The 15235-nt window shown below is 42.1% G+C and overlaps 1 protein-coding gene across 1 annotated transcript in view; it reads left to right on the top strand.

Annotated features, from left to right (window-relative positions):
* The window catches only part of srp68 (signal recognition particle 68), a 42935-nt gene that overhangs the window by 18505 nt on the left and 9195 nt on the right, over positions 1-15235 (top strand). Inside the window, exons 4-8 of the mRNA XM_048611141.1 lie at positions 2627-2639; positions 3861-3959; positions 6476-6546; positions 7999-8152; positions 10437-10531. Of these exons, the coding sequence (XP_048467098.1) occupies positions 2627-2639; positions 3861-3959; positions 6476-6546; positions 7999-8152; positions 10437-10531 (432 nt within the window). The remainder of the gene's footprint in view (positions 1-2626; positions 2640-3860; positions 3960-6475; positions 6547-7998; positions 8153-10436; positions 10532-15235) is intronic.

The following is a 15235-nucleotide window of genomic DNA, read 5'->3' as shown; positions in this document are numbered from 1 at the left end:
AGGATGCTCCTATGATGCTGCTTGGCCTGCTGTGTTCATCCAGCTCTGCACCTTGCTAAGGGATTTGTCATGTCTCCATTAAATTAGAAAATTGACTTTGTGCTGGAAGGAATTTGCATTTATTATAGTGTTTCATATCCCGATTGCCCCAAAGTGATTTATTGCTGGTTTTAAGTTTCAGTCATTTCTATTGTAGGCAAACGTGCCAACTGATCTTTCTGTTGAATCCCCACAGGCACCAGTGTGAGACATGATCAGTGGTGTTTTTATTTTGGAGGTGTTGGTTGAGAAATGAGCATTGGCCCCCAAACTAGGAGATATCCCCAGCGCTTTGTGGAAGCGACTTTACTTGCGCTTCCAAGTAACATCCAGCAGTGATTCTGACAGGCCCAGCTGGCTCCTCCCTTCCAGGTGGTGCTGCATACAGCCCAAAATATTTTCCGGAGTTTCAGCTGATTTCTGATTTTGAAAGTTCCTTCTCCATCACAACATGGCAGCGCTGGTGGAGCATCCAGATTCCCTTTTGGCAATCTGTCAAACTATTTAATAAAAGTAAAACATGCCCATGCACCGGGTTTCCACAGTATCTCAAAATGATTACAGCACAGAAGGAGACCCTTCGTGGTACATTGTGTCTGTCTGTTACCACTCTTCATGTGGGCAGTTCGGAGTGCTGCATCCCATCAGCTCCATGTGAGCCTGCACGTTCTTCGTTATTTCTTTAATTTATCTAAGTAAGTCTGCAGTCTGACTTAGAATTGCCTTGCAGAATACAGACCCAAATTGCTTACTGCCACCCTTTATACTGTTGATCAATATTTACTGAAGTGAGGGGAGGGTTTGTGTTTACGTTGATAAGCACCTCTGGCTGACAGATCCCATGTGAAGGTCCAGTAGCCAATACCTTTCAGGTATACTGCTAACCAGTGCAACAGGCTATTCAACATTCAGGTACAATCACCTTCTTTGGGTTGGGCACTTGGTTGCTTACAAACCTACTGAACTGTATAGCCAACGTTACAAAAGCCCTTGAATGACTCCATTTTTCTTGTACGTAACAATTAGTGGCTGCATTTATTAGAAATATTAAATGAGTGGTACATGTATTCTCATGGAAACAATGCTTTATTGTCTAGTGTTTGGAATGTTGATATTCCATGTTGACAATCACTTGTACTTGAAGAACTGGAGAATTGTTAGAATCATAGAAGCGTAGAATCATTAGAAGAAAACATTCAGCCTATCAAGTCTATTGCTAAAAATCATCATCTGCGCACACTAGTCCCACTTTCCCACTCTAGGCCTATAGCTCGAATGTTATGATATTTCAAATGCTCATTCAAGTGCTTTTTAAAGATTGTGAGGATTTCCTCCTTAACTACCCTCCCAGGCAGTGCATTCCAGACACCCATCACCATCTGGGTGAAAGAGTCTTTCCTCAAATCCTCTCTAAAGTTCCTGCCTTTCACATTAAGTGTATGCCACCTTGTTGTTGACCCTTCAACTAAGGGGAACAGTTGCTTTCTATTCATCCTGTCCGTGCCCCTCATATTCTTATATGCTTCTGTTAAGCTCCCCCCTCAACCTCTGCTCCAAAGAAACTAATCCAAGCTTATCTAGCCTCTCTTCATAGCTGAAAAGTTCCATCCTGGTGAATCTCCTCTGCATCCCCTCCAGTACAGTCGCATCCTTCCTGAAGTGCAGTGAGCAGAGCTGCACACAGTATACCAGCTATAACCTATCCAAAGTTTTGGACAGCTCCAAAATGGCGACCTTGCTTTATAATCTATGCATGACTGATGAAGGCAAGATCCCGTATGCTGCCTTAACTAACGTGTTAACCTATCCTACTACCTTCAGGGATTTATGGACAAGCGCCCCAAGATCCCTCTGCCCCTTTGAGCTTGTTAGTGTCTTGCTATTCATTGAGTACTCCCTTACCTTGTTCCCACTTCCCAAAGTAGAATGCCCTACTCTTTCCCTGGTTATTCTCTTCCCTTGATGTACTTGCAGAATATTTTGGGATTCTCCCTAATCTTACCTGCCAGCGTTTTCTCATGACCCCTCTTCCTCACCTCACATTTATCAGAATTAAATTCCTTCAGCCACTGATCCGACCATCTGTTTATATCTTCTGTAACTTAGCACGCTCCTCGTCACTGTCGACAACACAACCAGTCTTTGTCATCTGCAAAATTATTTATCACCCTCCCACATTCTCATCTACATAATTTATGAACATCACAAACTATAAGGGACCCAGCATAAATCTCTGTGGTATGCCACTTCACACCAGGCTCCAGTCACACAAACAGACTTCTATTGTCACCCTCTGTCTCCTATCACTCAACCAATTTTGGATTCATCTTGCCAAGTTAACCTGGATCCCGTGAGCTTTTACTTATTTATAAGTTTACTATTTGGAAGATTGACAAAGGACTTGCTGAAATCCATTTAAATTACATTAACTTTCCTACCCTCATCTAAACACTTGGTCACCTCCTCAAAAATTCCACCACATTCGTTAGACATGACCTCCCTCTGACAAATCTATGCTGACCATCCTGATCAAACCTTACCCCTCTCAATGGAGATTAATTTTCTCTTTCACTGTTTTCTCCAGCAGTTCCCCAAATGAGGTCTGTGGTTCCCTGGTGTAACTCTCCCACCCTTCTTGCAAAGTGGAACCACAGCTCTTACACCTCCCCTGTAATCAGACACATTTTAAAACTTTTTGGATCAGACCACTGTAATTTCCTCCCTCATATCCCGCAACAGTCTTGAATATAACTCATCTGGACCTGGGGATTTTTTGACTTTTAAATCTACCAAAACCTTCAATACCACCTCAATGTTTATATTAATCTGCTCAACATCCCTCCCAACTGCCTTCTGCTTGGGAGAGATAGTAGGAACTGCAGATGCTGGAGAATCTGAGATAACAAGGTGTAGAGCTGGATGAACACAGCAGGCCGAGCAGGAAGGCTGACGTTTTGGACCTAGACCCTTCTTCAGAAAAATTCTGTTCATCCAGCTCTACACCTGTTATCTCTGCCTTCTGCTTGGGATGGGCAACAAATGCCAAGTTAACCCATAAACACCCACATCCCGAGAGCTCATTTGTACAAAAAGGAGCGAATGTTGAAGACTGTGCAAATGTTTCCTTGAATAAGCTGTCAGAGGAGTTACTGAAGCCAGGATTCCAGCATGTTGAAGAGACTGCTAAATGGTGTCAGGCATTCATATTTTGGGAGGATGATGAGTTGAACTGAAGTACTTTGGTTTGATGCTGATCTTGTTGGGATGGCATTTTGTGATGCATTGGGGCTGGAATCTTGCAACAAAAAAATCTAAATTGTGATGAATTGTTTTCACCAGTTGTTGAGATAGTGGGCAAAAGAAAATGAAAGGGATGAGTGGAATGTGGAAGTGTCTACCACAAACTGTTGCTAAATATAGATTTGTTAATTTTTCTAAAGATGACAGTCAAAGGTTTATTGAGAAAGTGGTATATTAAAGGAAAAGGGAATGACCATGTGCTGGGGTCTTTCTTTCTGAACTTTATCTCCTCTTCTCTTGTCTTTGACGTATTTCTACCTTTCTGGCTGGCCTTTCTTCCACACACCCCCCCACCCCCGCACCCAAGTACCACACCATGCACAACAGTGGGTGATGAGTACCAGCAGACTGTTCAACCGAGGGCCACTTTCATACCGTATCTATCATGCCCCTGTTGTTTCTAAAGGTTACAACAAATGAGCACCCTACTAGGTATGAAATAAGTTCTGTCTGTGTGATTTGGTATAATATTCCCTGAAGGCAGCTCTAATTTGTGTTCTGACTGGTGGTGTGTTTTGCAGACTACAACTGACGAGGCCAAGGAGCGACTATATGAGAGTCTGTTGAGTGAGTGCCGCGATGCCATCCAGGCAGTTCGTGAGGAGCTGAGAGTTGATCCGGTAAGTGAATGTTAAAATGGGGGAGAAATGTTGACAGCAACTCTCCTGTTACTGATATAATACCTGGTGTTTGCATAGTTTTCACCTGTGAGGCCATTCAGCTCCTCAAGCTTGCTCTAGTATTCAGCTAGATCATAGCTGATTGGGAGTTCAGCTGCACCTTGACTCCATTTCCCTTTACACCCTTACCTGACAAAAATTGATCAATCTCTGCCTTGAAAACTCAGAAAACCCACCGGGGGAGTGTTCATATTTCTGTTACCCCTTGAGTGAAACTCTGCCTCCTAATTCTGCTCCTGAAACTTTGCTCATTGCTTTAATTTAGATTGCCCCCTCATTAGAGGAAATAGTTTCTTTGTGTCTGAAGTCTGAAATCCTTTAATCATCATGAGTGCCTCAATCAGATCACCTCTCAGTTACTGATATACAAGGAAAACCATCTTTAAGTAACTTACTCTCATAATTTAAACCCACTAAGCTGAACTATTCTTCTAGTGAATCTGCTGCACCCATTTCAAAACCAAGATGTCTTTGCCAAATTGTGGTACCCAAAACTAAATGCAGTCCATCCAATAGGATCTGACCAAGTCTATATTCAGAATTAAGAAGATTAGACTATTAGCTTGTATAGAGTGTGCTCATCCGGCCTGAGGTTTGAACCTCAGAGTAGAGCAGGAGATTGAGGTTTGTGCATCACATGGATATATGCCACATGGAACTTAAGGGGACCTGTGTAAAGAGTAAGTGACCTTTGCATCAACTTAGACATTATTTATTGTCAGTCTGAGAGGTGTGGCTTGCAGTCAGTTCTTGTTGAAAACAGCAAGAGTGACATCCCAGAAAGTTTATAAATTCTTTGCCTTGTAATGGAAAGGGAGCCTTTGAAGGCAGGAAAGTCAAACCAAACATTAGACCTCACCACATGGTTATTTATCAGGAGAGAGTATCTGTTAATTGGTTGAAGCCTATTCTACTCTCAAGTTACAACATATTATGCACATGGGTGGTAAACTTAACATAATGCACAAAAAAAAATAAATAAGTGAATAATATAACACAATAATAATATGAAACTCATTAAGAATGGTCGTGCATGTGATGTGTCAACTCTGTATTATGTGGCTCAAGGCAAACAGATCTATAGTAAGTGTTTGAAGTTCCAGCAACTTCTGGTCAGATTGAGTTGAAAGCTGAACTCTGGAGAATTTGATTCTTTAGGGAGGGGGCAAGTTACCTGGATTCTTTTTACCAGGAGGTAGTCACACCTCTTAGGATAGGGTGTTCTGTTGTGGCTAGTGGTCAGGGGCAGGAAGGTGCGACTGCAAATGAGCAGGTAAAGAGACCGAGAGTGCAGGAGGGTTAACTTCTGCAATTGTCCAACAGGTCTGATGTTCTGTTAGCTTGTTTGGGTGAGAGCAGGGGTCTGTGGAATGGATGAGTGAAATGATCATGCTGCAGGAAGCCATTAAGGCATGGGGGGCCAACAGGAATGTGGTGGTAATAGGAAACAGCGTTGTTGGTGGATTGACACTGTTCACTGCAAAAACAAGCATGAGGGGGCTGCACTATCTGCCCAGTGCCAGGGTTCAGGATATCTGCTCTGAACTGCAGATGAGCTTGCAGTGGGAAGGGCGAAGATCCAATTATCATCGTCCATGCAGGCACCACTGACGTAGGTGGTACTCGGAAAGAGGTTCTGCGTAGCCAGTATGAGGAGCGAAGTGCCAAATAAAGCAGAACCTCCGGTAATAATCTTTAGTACTGTACTGGGACATGTGTTCTTGCGAACTGCATAACTAGGAAGTAGAGCGGGTTTTAAACTGAATAGTGCCGACTGGAGTCCAAATTTGGGAAGTTTGTAATGAATCAAAGAGAGGGGGAAATGAAACGAACAAGTAATTAATATGGGAAAAAATAAACAGACAATGACACACAGGGACAGCGACTACAGATCTAAGAGCAAATCAAGCTATCTTATATTAAGAAACATTGTAATAGTACAGTCTGTGCATTGCTTGCTGATTTAAGTTACAAAAATAAATTAAACCTGACTGTAACAAATATTATATGAAGCATTGTTTTGAAAAATGTATCCAAAGACTGTTGGACAGTCCTCTTCCCATCACTCTCTTCCCCCTCCCTCCTTTCTCACATTCTGTCCCTTACTCCCCCCTTGTGCTTCCTTCCCTTCACACCCCACACTCTCCAATTTGCCCCCTGCTATAGGGTGTGTTGTATCTGTAAAGCTACACCTAATGAAAGATTAATTCTGTCTTGGTTGAGCTGGATAGGTTGAATGATAGATTAGATGTAGCAATGTTGAATTTAGCTACAAGTGAAGAAAGTGAAATCAGCACATCTGTACAGATACAGTCAGGTTCAGTTTGGGTATTCCGTGCAGGGGTTGGTTATGGACTATAAGGGTTTTGAAAGAGAATAGTGTACTAGATATGTAGGGTAACATTAACAAAGAAAATCATAGCATTGCAATCTCTCTTTATTTATTGTTTATTCAGGCACAGAAGCAGCGAGAACGTTCTCTGGAGCCTGATTCAGGAAAGGTGTCCAGTCTACAATATCTTCACAGGTATGGGTCATACTTTATAGTGTAAACAGAAACTTAGTCAAAGCCTTAGCTACTTCAAGCAATGAGCAGCTGAACTACATACACAAAGAAGGATCTTTGACCATCCATACTGAGTTGGCTAATTGCACCCAAGCAGAGGCTATACTCAGCAATGCTTGTGTGTGTTTAAATGAAGGATCAGTTCTATCTGTGAAGACTTGCTGTTCAGCAGACTGGCAAAGCCTGCTATTTAGACTTGCCTGAAGGATGACGAGAGAAGAGATCTCTAGTCTTGCAGATAAGGATTCCAGTTCAACCCAACGTACCTCATCCGATTCACGTATATATCTGTTGCTTTTCATATTAGTTCAGAATTTTCCCTGCACTATGTAGCCCAAATGTTCATTCTAATGCTTAATTCCTCTGTGTGGAAAAGAACTTAAGTTCTAATATTTTCTTTTGTTTGAACCTCTCTTCTCGTGCTGCTCAAACTTTTTTAAGTTAAAACCAACCAACTTGTATCTTTCTCCATAAGGTCACCTCTCCACTGGCTACTTTTAGTGAAACAGTCCAGGTTTCTCAATCTGCACCTTTATGGAGAGACAAGTGAGGGAAACTGTGTGGAGAGATTATGAATATTAGTATTTAGTTCTGGCATATGCCTAGCAACCAACCAAAAATAAAATTTATTCCCACAAGAATGTTTGCATTTATATTAGTTGGCTTGATCCAGCAGTGGGTTTACTGATTATCCAAGAACTATAAATGTCCAACGCAATGATAGGCCAGAGGCTGCATCTTAGAATTGAGATTTAATAAGTAATGTACTTGTTTAGGAATGAGAACGGGAGACCCTTGAGTGTACTCTGCTGTTTGGTTAGATCATATCACAGATTGTATGACAAGTCACATGGTGACTCGGTGGTTAGCACAGCTGCCTCGCAGCACCAGGGACCTGGGTTCGATTCCAGCCTTGGGTGACTGTCTGTGTAAAGTTTGCATGTAATCCCTGTATCTGCTCTGGTTTTCTCCCACAGTCCAAAGATGTGCAGGTTAGGTGGATTGGCCACACTAAATTGTCTGTAGTGTCTAAGGATGTGTAGGGTAGGTAGACTAGCAGTGGTAAATGTGGGGTTATGGGGATAGGGGGCTGGGTCTGGGTGGGATGCCCTTCAGAGTTCACAGCAGTCTCAAAGGGCTGAATGGCTTCTTGTTCCACTGTAGGGATTCTTTGATATCTGATCCATATCTTGTAAACTCCCACCTTTTGTCTACCTCTCTTGAAGCCCTTACTTAATAAAATTCTTATCTATCTCTGTCTTGAAAGTTCCAATTGTCCCACCGAAGGAAGTACTTCCTTTGTATATACCACATTTAACGGTCTGAACACCCTAAATGCATTCTTTAAAGTTTGAAAGAGGCTTTGTTTGGTTATAGGTTATTATATACTCACTATTACTTCCCCTCATGCAGTTATCTTACATACATTAAGCTTTCCACTGCGATAAAACGCAATGTTGCCATGGCTGAGGCTTTGCAGAAGCAGATGAGCGAGTCGGTAAAAGATGAGGGAAAGCGAGTGCTGCGGCCGCAAGACCTGATCCGACTGTATGACATTATCTTGCAGGTAAGGGCAGCAGTTTGTTTTCTTGAAGACCCACTGTCGATGCTGTTACCGGGACCTCCAGCATAGTTGGTTATTCCTTTAAACCCAAACTGCATTGAACTAACTTGATCAGAAATGGTTTGCTGATAAAAGACATGCAAAGAGGGTGGGCATGAGATGAGGACACCTGTACAAGAGCCTGACCGTATTATGAATTCTTGTAATTTATACTAGTCTTATTATTTCAGCAGAATCTCCTAACTTTAATTCTTTAATGTATGGCACAGGGAACTCTGGGGCAGATATAACAACATGTTGCTGACTGATGGATCATCGTGACATTTTGGGTCACATGATCACATTGGCTTAGTAGAAGTAAATAAAAGTGCTGAAAATTTTCAGCAGTTGTTTCTGAAGAAGAGTATTGGATTTAAAATGTTAATTCTGTTTTCTCTCTCCACACACGCTGCTGGGCAGGCTGAGTTTCTGCAGCACTTCCTGTTTTGTTTCCGATCCCCAGCATTTTGCTTTCATTTAAAGACGTAACCATTCCTATGCTTCATTATTGAATGGAGGAATTAATCTTTTGTGATGAATGATGTATCTTTAAACACTTGCTTGGTGTAATTGAGGTGGCTGAATGGCTTTGAGTAGCTCGAACACCCCAGCTTCCCAAAACACTATGTATATTTGCCTTTGGAGATGATCTGCCCACAAGATGTGACTGGAGCATGGCGAGCACTCCCATTGGTGAAGAGTTTACTCTGAGAGTCAAACGGAAAACCACACCAGTTCACTAGACCACACAGTTCTAGGCATTCTTTTCACCATGGTTTCTGAATGTAATGAGTATGGCTATGGCCGGAGGCACAAGTTGTTACCTACCTGCCCTGACAGCTGCATTGTCAGCTCCAGATCCGCCTCAAGTTTGATCTTTTTTACTCATCCATGGGCTGTGGGCGTTGCTGACTAGGCCAGCATTTATTGCCCATCCCTAATTGCCCAGAAGGCAGTTGAGAGTCAACCACATTGCTGTAGGTCTGGAGTCACATGTAGGCCAGACCAGATAAGGATAACAAATTTCAATCCCTGAAGGGCACTAGTGAACCAGATGGGTTTTTCTGACAATCGACACCGGTTTCACAGTCATCATTAGACTCTTACTTCCAGATTTTTAATTAAATCCAAATTCCATCATCTACCATGATGGGATTCGAACCCAGGTCCCCAGATAATTACCATGGTCTCTGGATTAATAGTCTAGCAATAAAACCACTAGGCCATTTCCTCCCTTGTACATCCCCGTTCATTATCCTTTTCCCAGCCTGTATAAGATATGCAACCACTTTCTGAGATGGGAACAGTTGTAGTTCTGGATGCAGTTCAACAGTGACAGGAGCCTCGTCTGGACAAGATGGTTGCACATAACACTATGGAGCCGGAGGAACACACCAGGCCAGGCAACATCAGAGGAGCAGGAAAGTTGGTGTTTCAGGTCGGAACCCTTCTTCATTTTCTGAAGGAGGGGTGTGCCCCTCTCTACCTGTAATCTAAAGTGTTTCCACGTTGTCTGGACTTTCCCCAAAGAGAATGCAGGAGTTGCGAGGAAATGGGAATTGAAAGACAAAGTGTACAAATCACCAGAGAATGGGAAACATACAGAAGAGAAAGCAGCTAGGAAGAGACCAAGTTTGGATAGCAAGGGTACATGGAGGAAAAATCAAACTGAGCAAGTGAGAATCATTTTGTTTTTGCCTGTGAAGGAAATGAGATGGTCGTCTACAGGACTCTTTTGTCAGTGGTGCCTGGAAATGTAATAACTGGCAGTGCCGAAACTTGGTTGGTGGCTGAGCACCATTAGCATTTAACAACTTTCTTTTCCAGCTAGCGCATGTTTTAAATGCAATTTCAAATATCTAGTGCAGTCAGGTATAGGATTTGCAGTAAGAGCCTACAAGTAGCTACTGGGAGATACTGTCAGGAATTGGGGTAGTCTTGATGTATATAAATGAGCATCTTGGACAATGTTCTTCCCAAGCTGCACTTATTGTTTTGCAGCATTCCAAGTCCCCAGTCAGACTACATGCAGTTGACCCATTTAAATTGCTAAAGGGGACACATCACCTGCACATTGTAAAGATAAGATGCAATGTCGGTCTTTGAACCTGGGCAAAGAATAGTAGCATTTCTGATGCCACATTTGCAGTTTGAACTGCTTGACACTTCTGAGCTGGACAGTTCCAAATAACCATTGGTTGAAACGTAGTAGCGTGCTTCTAACACTGGACATTGTGTTCATGCACAGAATCTGTCAGAGCTGCCCCAGCTGTCAGGAGTGGAGGATGATAAAACCTTCCAGGCAGAGGTGGAGCTGAAGACTTTGGTTTACAAGGCCTACAGGTAGGTATGGAGGAGAGCAAGCTCATTCTCACCACCACTATTAAACAATTGTTGCTATAATTTTCCAGTGTTTTTCTCCTTGCTTATCTTCTGGCAGGCCTCAATGCAAAGAATCTTCCTTCACTTGATAGTGAAGGATAGTGAGACATTTTTGTCCATCATATTACCATCCTTCTGTGATGTCCAAACGCGCATATTTTCCTTAATTTGCTCAGCATACCTGAGGGAAGACTGACCTTCGTACCCTAGAACGAATCCGTCAGTACCTTCGAGAAAGTACAGGTTAATTGAGAAGAACAAGTATTTAAATGAATTACTAATTGAGATTTGTTTTTGCACAACAGGGCAAACACACTTTGGTTTATCCATGTCCTCCCAAAAAAATGATATCTTTGTAATAACACTGGAAACATGAATTAATATTCTCTTAGTTGACTGACTCATCAGCTGAGAAATGTCCTCTAGCTGTTTGTGAACATGCCTGACCTTATGGGATGCTGGATATATGTATAACCAGCGCCATGTGTTGCACTGCAATGTAATTCACTTATACTGTTTGTTACAGGATTCTCCAAATAACTTCCACCAGTACAAAAGTTAATTCCAAAGCCAAGCCTGTGAGCTGACATGAGGCCTTATTTACAAAGTATTTTTTGACAGCATACCCAAAAGGGCATTTACAGAATACCCTTTTCATTGCTGCATTGCTCTTGGGGCTTCCTCTACATAGCAGGAGGCCTGGGTACAGGTGGTGTGTAATAACATCCCTGAATAGGTTGATTTAAAAATATTCTACATAGATGGCTTGAACAGACAATTTTTCAAACCATTCCTTGTAATGCTGCACTTTGAAACAATCAACCAATTGAATTTCTTTGTCTTTCCTTGCAAATTATCTTATTGAAAGATAAATATTTCTTCGCGCAGCACTGTCAGTTTCCTTTCAGTTACCTTCATGGGATTAGGCAGGTGTTCTTGCTGGTGAGGCCGATTTCTTCTCAGTTTGTTGCAGTCAGAATATAAACCAGTCCAATAACATGCGCTAAATCGTGGCAATAGTCTCTTGTAGTGTTTGTCAAGTACTGCCACTGTTCTATTTGGTTGAATTTAATGAGACCACTGTTCTAGACTGCAAGTTTACATCACTTACTCCAGGAGATTGCACTGCTGTTAATCTTTGTGATTGATTGTGTACTCAGAACTGGTACGTAACCACTGTCCACTTGCTGCAATTTTCTGAAGAAATAATTAATTTGTATTATGCACATATAGGGAACCTGCAGCTGGTAGTGGTCCAAATGGATTTGCTGCCCTTGTCCCTCTACCATTTGCATTCCCATCTAGAAGGTCAAGGGCAACAGATAATGGGAGCACCACCACCTGCAAGTTCCCCTCCAAGCTACTCACCGTCCTGACTTGGAGATACATTGCCAAATCACAATGCTGGAATGCAATCCTAACAACAATGTGTGTGTACTTACACAATATGGACAGGGGAGGTTCAAAAACGCAGCTCACCACCACCACTACCTCAATGGCAATTGGGGTTGGTCTAGCCGGTGAGACACTCATCCAGTGAATACATTAACAAAAGCACACTTCAAGAATAGAAGGCTATGGGGAAATGTATTGAAGATTTTGAAATCCTGAAGCAACTAGATAGAGTAAATAAGGAAAATGTTCCCACTCGTGAAAAGGTTCAGAACAAGAGGTCACAGATTTCAACCATTAGTAAAAGAAACTGAAGTGATGTGAGGAAATTTCCTTTTCATATAATGACTGGTTAGAATGCACGGTCTGAAAGTGTGGTTGGAACCAGCTTCAGAACAGAATTAGATGGTTAATTGAAACAGAATAATGTGCAGGTTACAGGGATAAATCAGGAAAATGCCACAAAAGTGAGATATTCATTTTGAATGGGTGACCTGCACAGTGGGCTAAATGGCATGTATGTAATAACCCATTTACCTGCTGATTAAAATCTCTTTATGGCCAAGCCTTTCTCTATCTCTGCAAACTCTTTCAAACCCACTGTCTTCTGAGATGGGTGTCCATCTAATTCCAACCCAGAATTTCAGCACAGCTCCCAAGACTCTGAAGCTCCCTCCATTGACTTCTCCTTTCTCTACATCTCCCTCCTGCTACCTCTTTGACCCAGCTTTTGGCCATCTACCTGAATTACCCAATGTGACTTGCTTTTAATGTTTATAATGCTCTTGTAAAGTCTCCTGGAATGTTTTATGGTGTTAAATACACTAAATAAGTACAAGTTCCTGCTATTGTAAATAGATTTTGTTTGTTTATTTAAATCCTGCACCACACCTTCTCCCACCTCCAACCTGATTGACAGTGGTGTTAATATACTTTGATTCTAATTAGTGATATCATCACCACTGATGGATATCAATTGTTCTAGCACTTGATTATACTTGGTGTTTTGTTTACTTTCGTACACTGTCTGCTATTAAGAAACCACATTGGTTTGGCTGTGTTTTACACAATAGGCAAAGAACTGGAAGCTAAATTCCAAACTTTCCATTTTAAACATGGAATTTCAAACGAGCCTGTACTTCTAAATTAAGTACAACACAGCAGTGAACCTTGAAACTGAAAGACCCTCTTGCTGTTGCACAGATTGTGGAGTGCAAAGGTTTATAAAACAGGAGCAGAAGTAGGCCTTTTAGTCTATTGGGTCTGCTCTGCTATTCGAAAAATCATGGCTAATCTGATAATCCGAAACTCCCCTTTCCCCATAGCCCTTGATTCCCTTACTGATTTAAAAATCTGTCTCACAGCATTGGAAAAACTTAACAACCCAGCCTCAAGCCTTCTGTGATAAAGAATTCTGCAGATTCACTACCCTCTGAGAGAAGAAATTCGTCCTTTTCTCTGTCTTTGATGTATGATCCCTTTATTCTGGGTTTATTTCCTCTGGCCCTAGACTCTCCCACAAAGGGAAATAGCCCCTCTGCGTGTATCCTGTCAAGCCCCTTCAGACTCTAATATATTTCAACAAGGTCTTCTCTCGCGCTTCTAAACTCCAGTGCAAACCAACCTACTCAATCTCTCCCCATAAGAAAATCCCTTCATACCCATTCAGGCATTCTTCAACAGTGGAATATTCTTAAAGTGCACAGCAGCCGAGTGTTTCATTCTTCACATGGTGAAATTTTGGTTGAAGCTTCTATTCAAAATATTCAATATATTCCTTGTTTTTGGTTTAATTTCAGGTTTCAAATTACTATTCATTCAAATGGAATAGCTGTACAGGATAGAATTGTTCCTGTTGATTTAAAATCTGATGACTAGTCATCACCTGTTTTGCCAGTGGTGGTTTCAGGTCACCCTCACAGAGAAAACTTGGCCTTCAGGATTTCTTTCTCTGAAGCCCGGGAGTACGCAGCCATTCCGAGTTGAATGGCGTATTTACTGAAATATCACTCAACTGTTTTCTCCACTAAAGAGTCAACCACCCTTCAGTCGTATTTCCTTTACGACTGAATTAATAATAAAGAATAAGTTTTTTTTTCAGCCGGGTTCCTCGGCCGCCACTATCCCTCGGGGGCTATTGTCCGTGGACTGTGGCTTCCACAGTGCACTTTATTTATGGTGAGGTAATTGAATCTGTTTATAGCTCACTGTAGTCTGTAGCCAGGCCTTATGTAGCCCTATTAGTCACGAGGGACTGTAGTGATGCAGTGGTAGTATCCCTACCTCTGAACCAGCACACCCAGGTCCCAGTCCCACCTGCTCCAGAGATGATGTCTCTGTGAAAAGAGAGAAATTAGGAAAATTATTGATTACAGAGGACTCTTGTGCAATGGCGGGGGTCCTTGTTCCAAAGCTAAACGGCCTGGGTTCAAGTCCCACTTGCCTCAGATATGCGTCATAAGATGCCTGAACAGGTGGGTTAAATTTAACAAGCCATTTTAGTCACTAGGTGTGATTGTAAAGCAGTGGCAGTGTCCCTGTCTCTGAGCCAGGAGGCTTGGGTTCAAGCCCCACCTGCTCTAGAGATGTATAATAAAGTCTCTGAACAAGTTGATTAGAAAATATCTAGCTCTTTCAGTCTTGTCTGCGTAATGGCATGTAGTGAGCCAACATTAGAGTAAATCATTAAAGATCATTTTAAAATGTATCGTGGAACAAAGGTGGATTTAAATTAAACAAGCAATATTCTCGCTTGGCAGCCCCGCCTAGAGAATAAACGCTCCCAGGTGAATAGCAAATAAAGTTGACTCTGGCTCTAATTTAAACTGCGGTACCATCCTGCCACTAAGTATGACAGGGTAGGTGAGGCTTCAAACTGTTGGTCTGCTGTGACCTCACCCCAAATCTCAGGGTGGGGTCCCATTCATGGATAGGACTAAGCAGCTGCCCCACTGTCAGCATTCCCCAGATATCTGTCACCAGTGAGCTAGGGAATTACCAGAGGCACCTTGCTGCTGTAAAGTGGGAGGGTCATTTGGGTGTTATGCCAAAGAACTTCAGAACTTCAAAACAAAATTGGAAATAGGCTGTTTGTAAATTTGATTTTAGTCTATTTCCATCAGAATGCTGTCTTCTGCCAATTCCAACAGAATTTACAGGCAGCGAGAAGAAAAGCAGCCGATATAACTAGTTCTCATCGGAGACCCTGGCAAGTCTGGTCGACTTGCGCTGCTACATTAGAAATGTCAGAGCCAGAACTGTCTGGTATCTGCT

This window comes from Rhincodon typus, chromosome 23, assembly GCF_021869965.1.
Source record: "Rhincodon typus isolate 14 chromosome 23, sRhiTyp1.1, whole genome shotgun sequence".
Classification (NCBI taxonomy): Eukaryota; Metazoa; Chordata; class Chondrichthyes; order Orectolobiformes; family Rhincodontidae; genus Rhincodon; species Rhincodon typus.
This window is presented reverse-complemented; position numbering and strand designations above follow the sequence as displayed.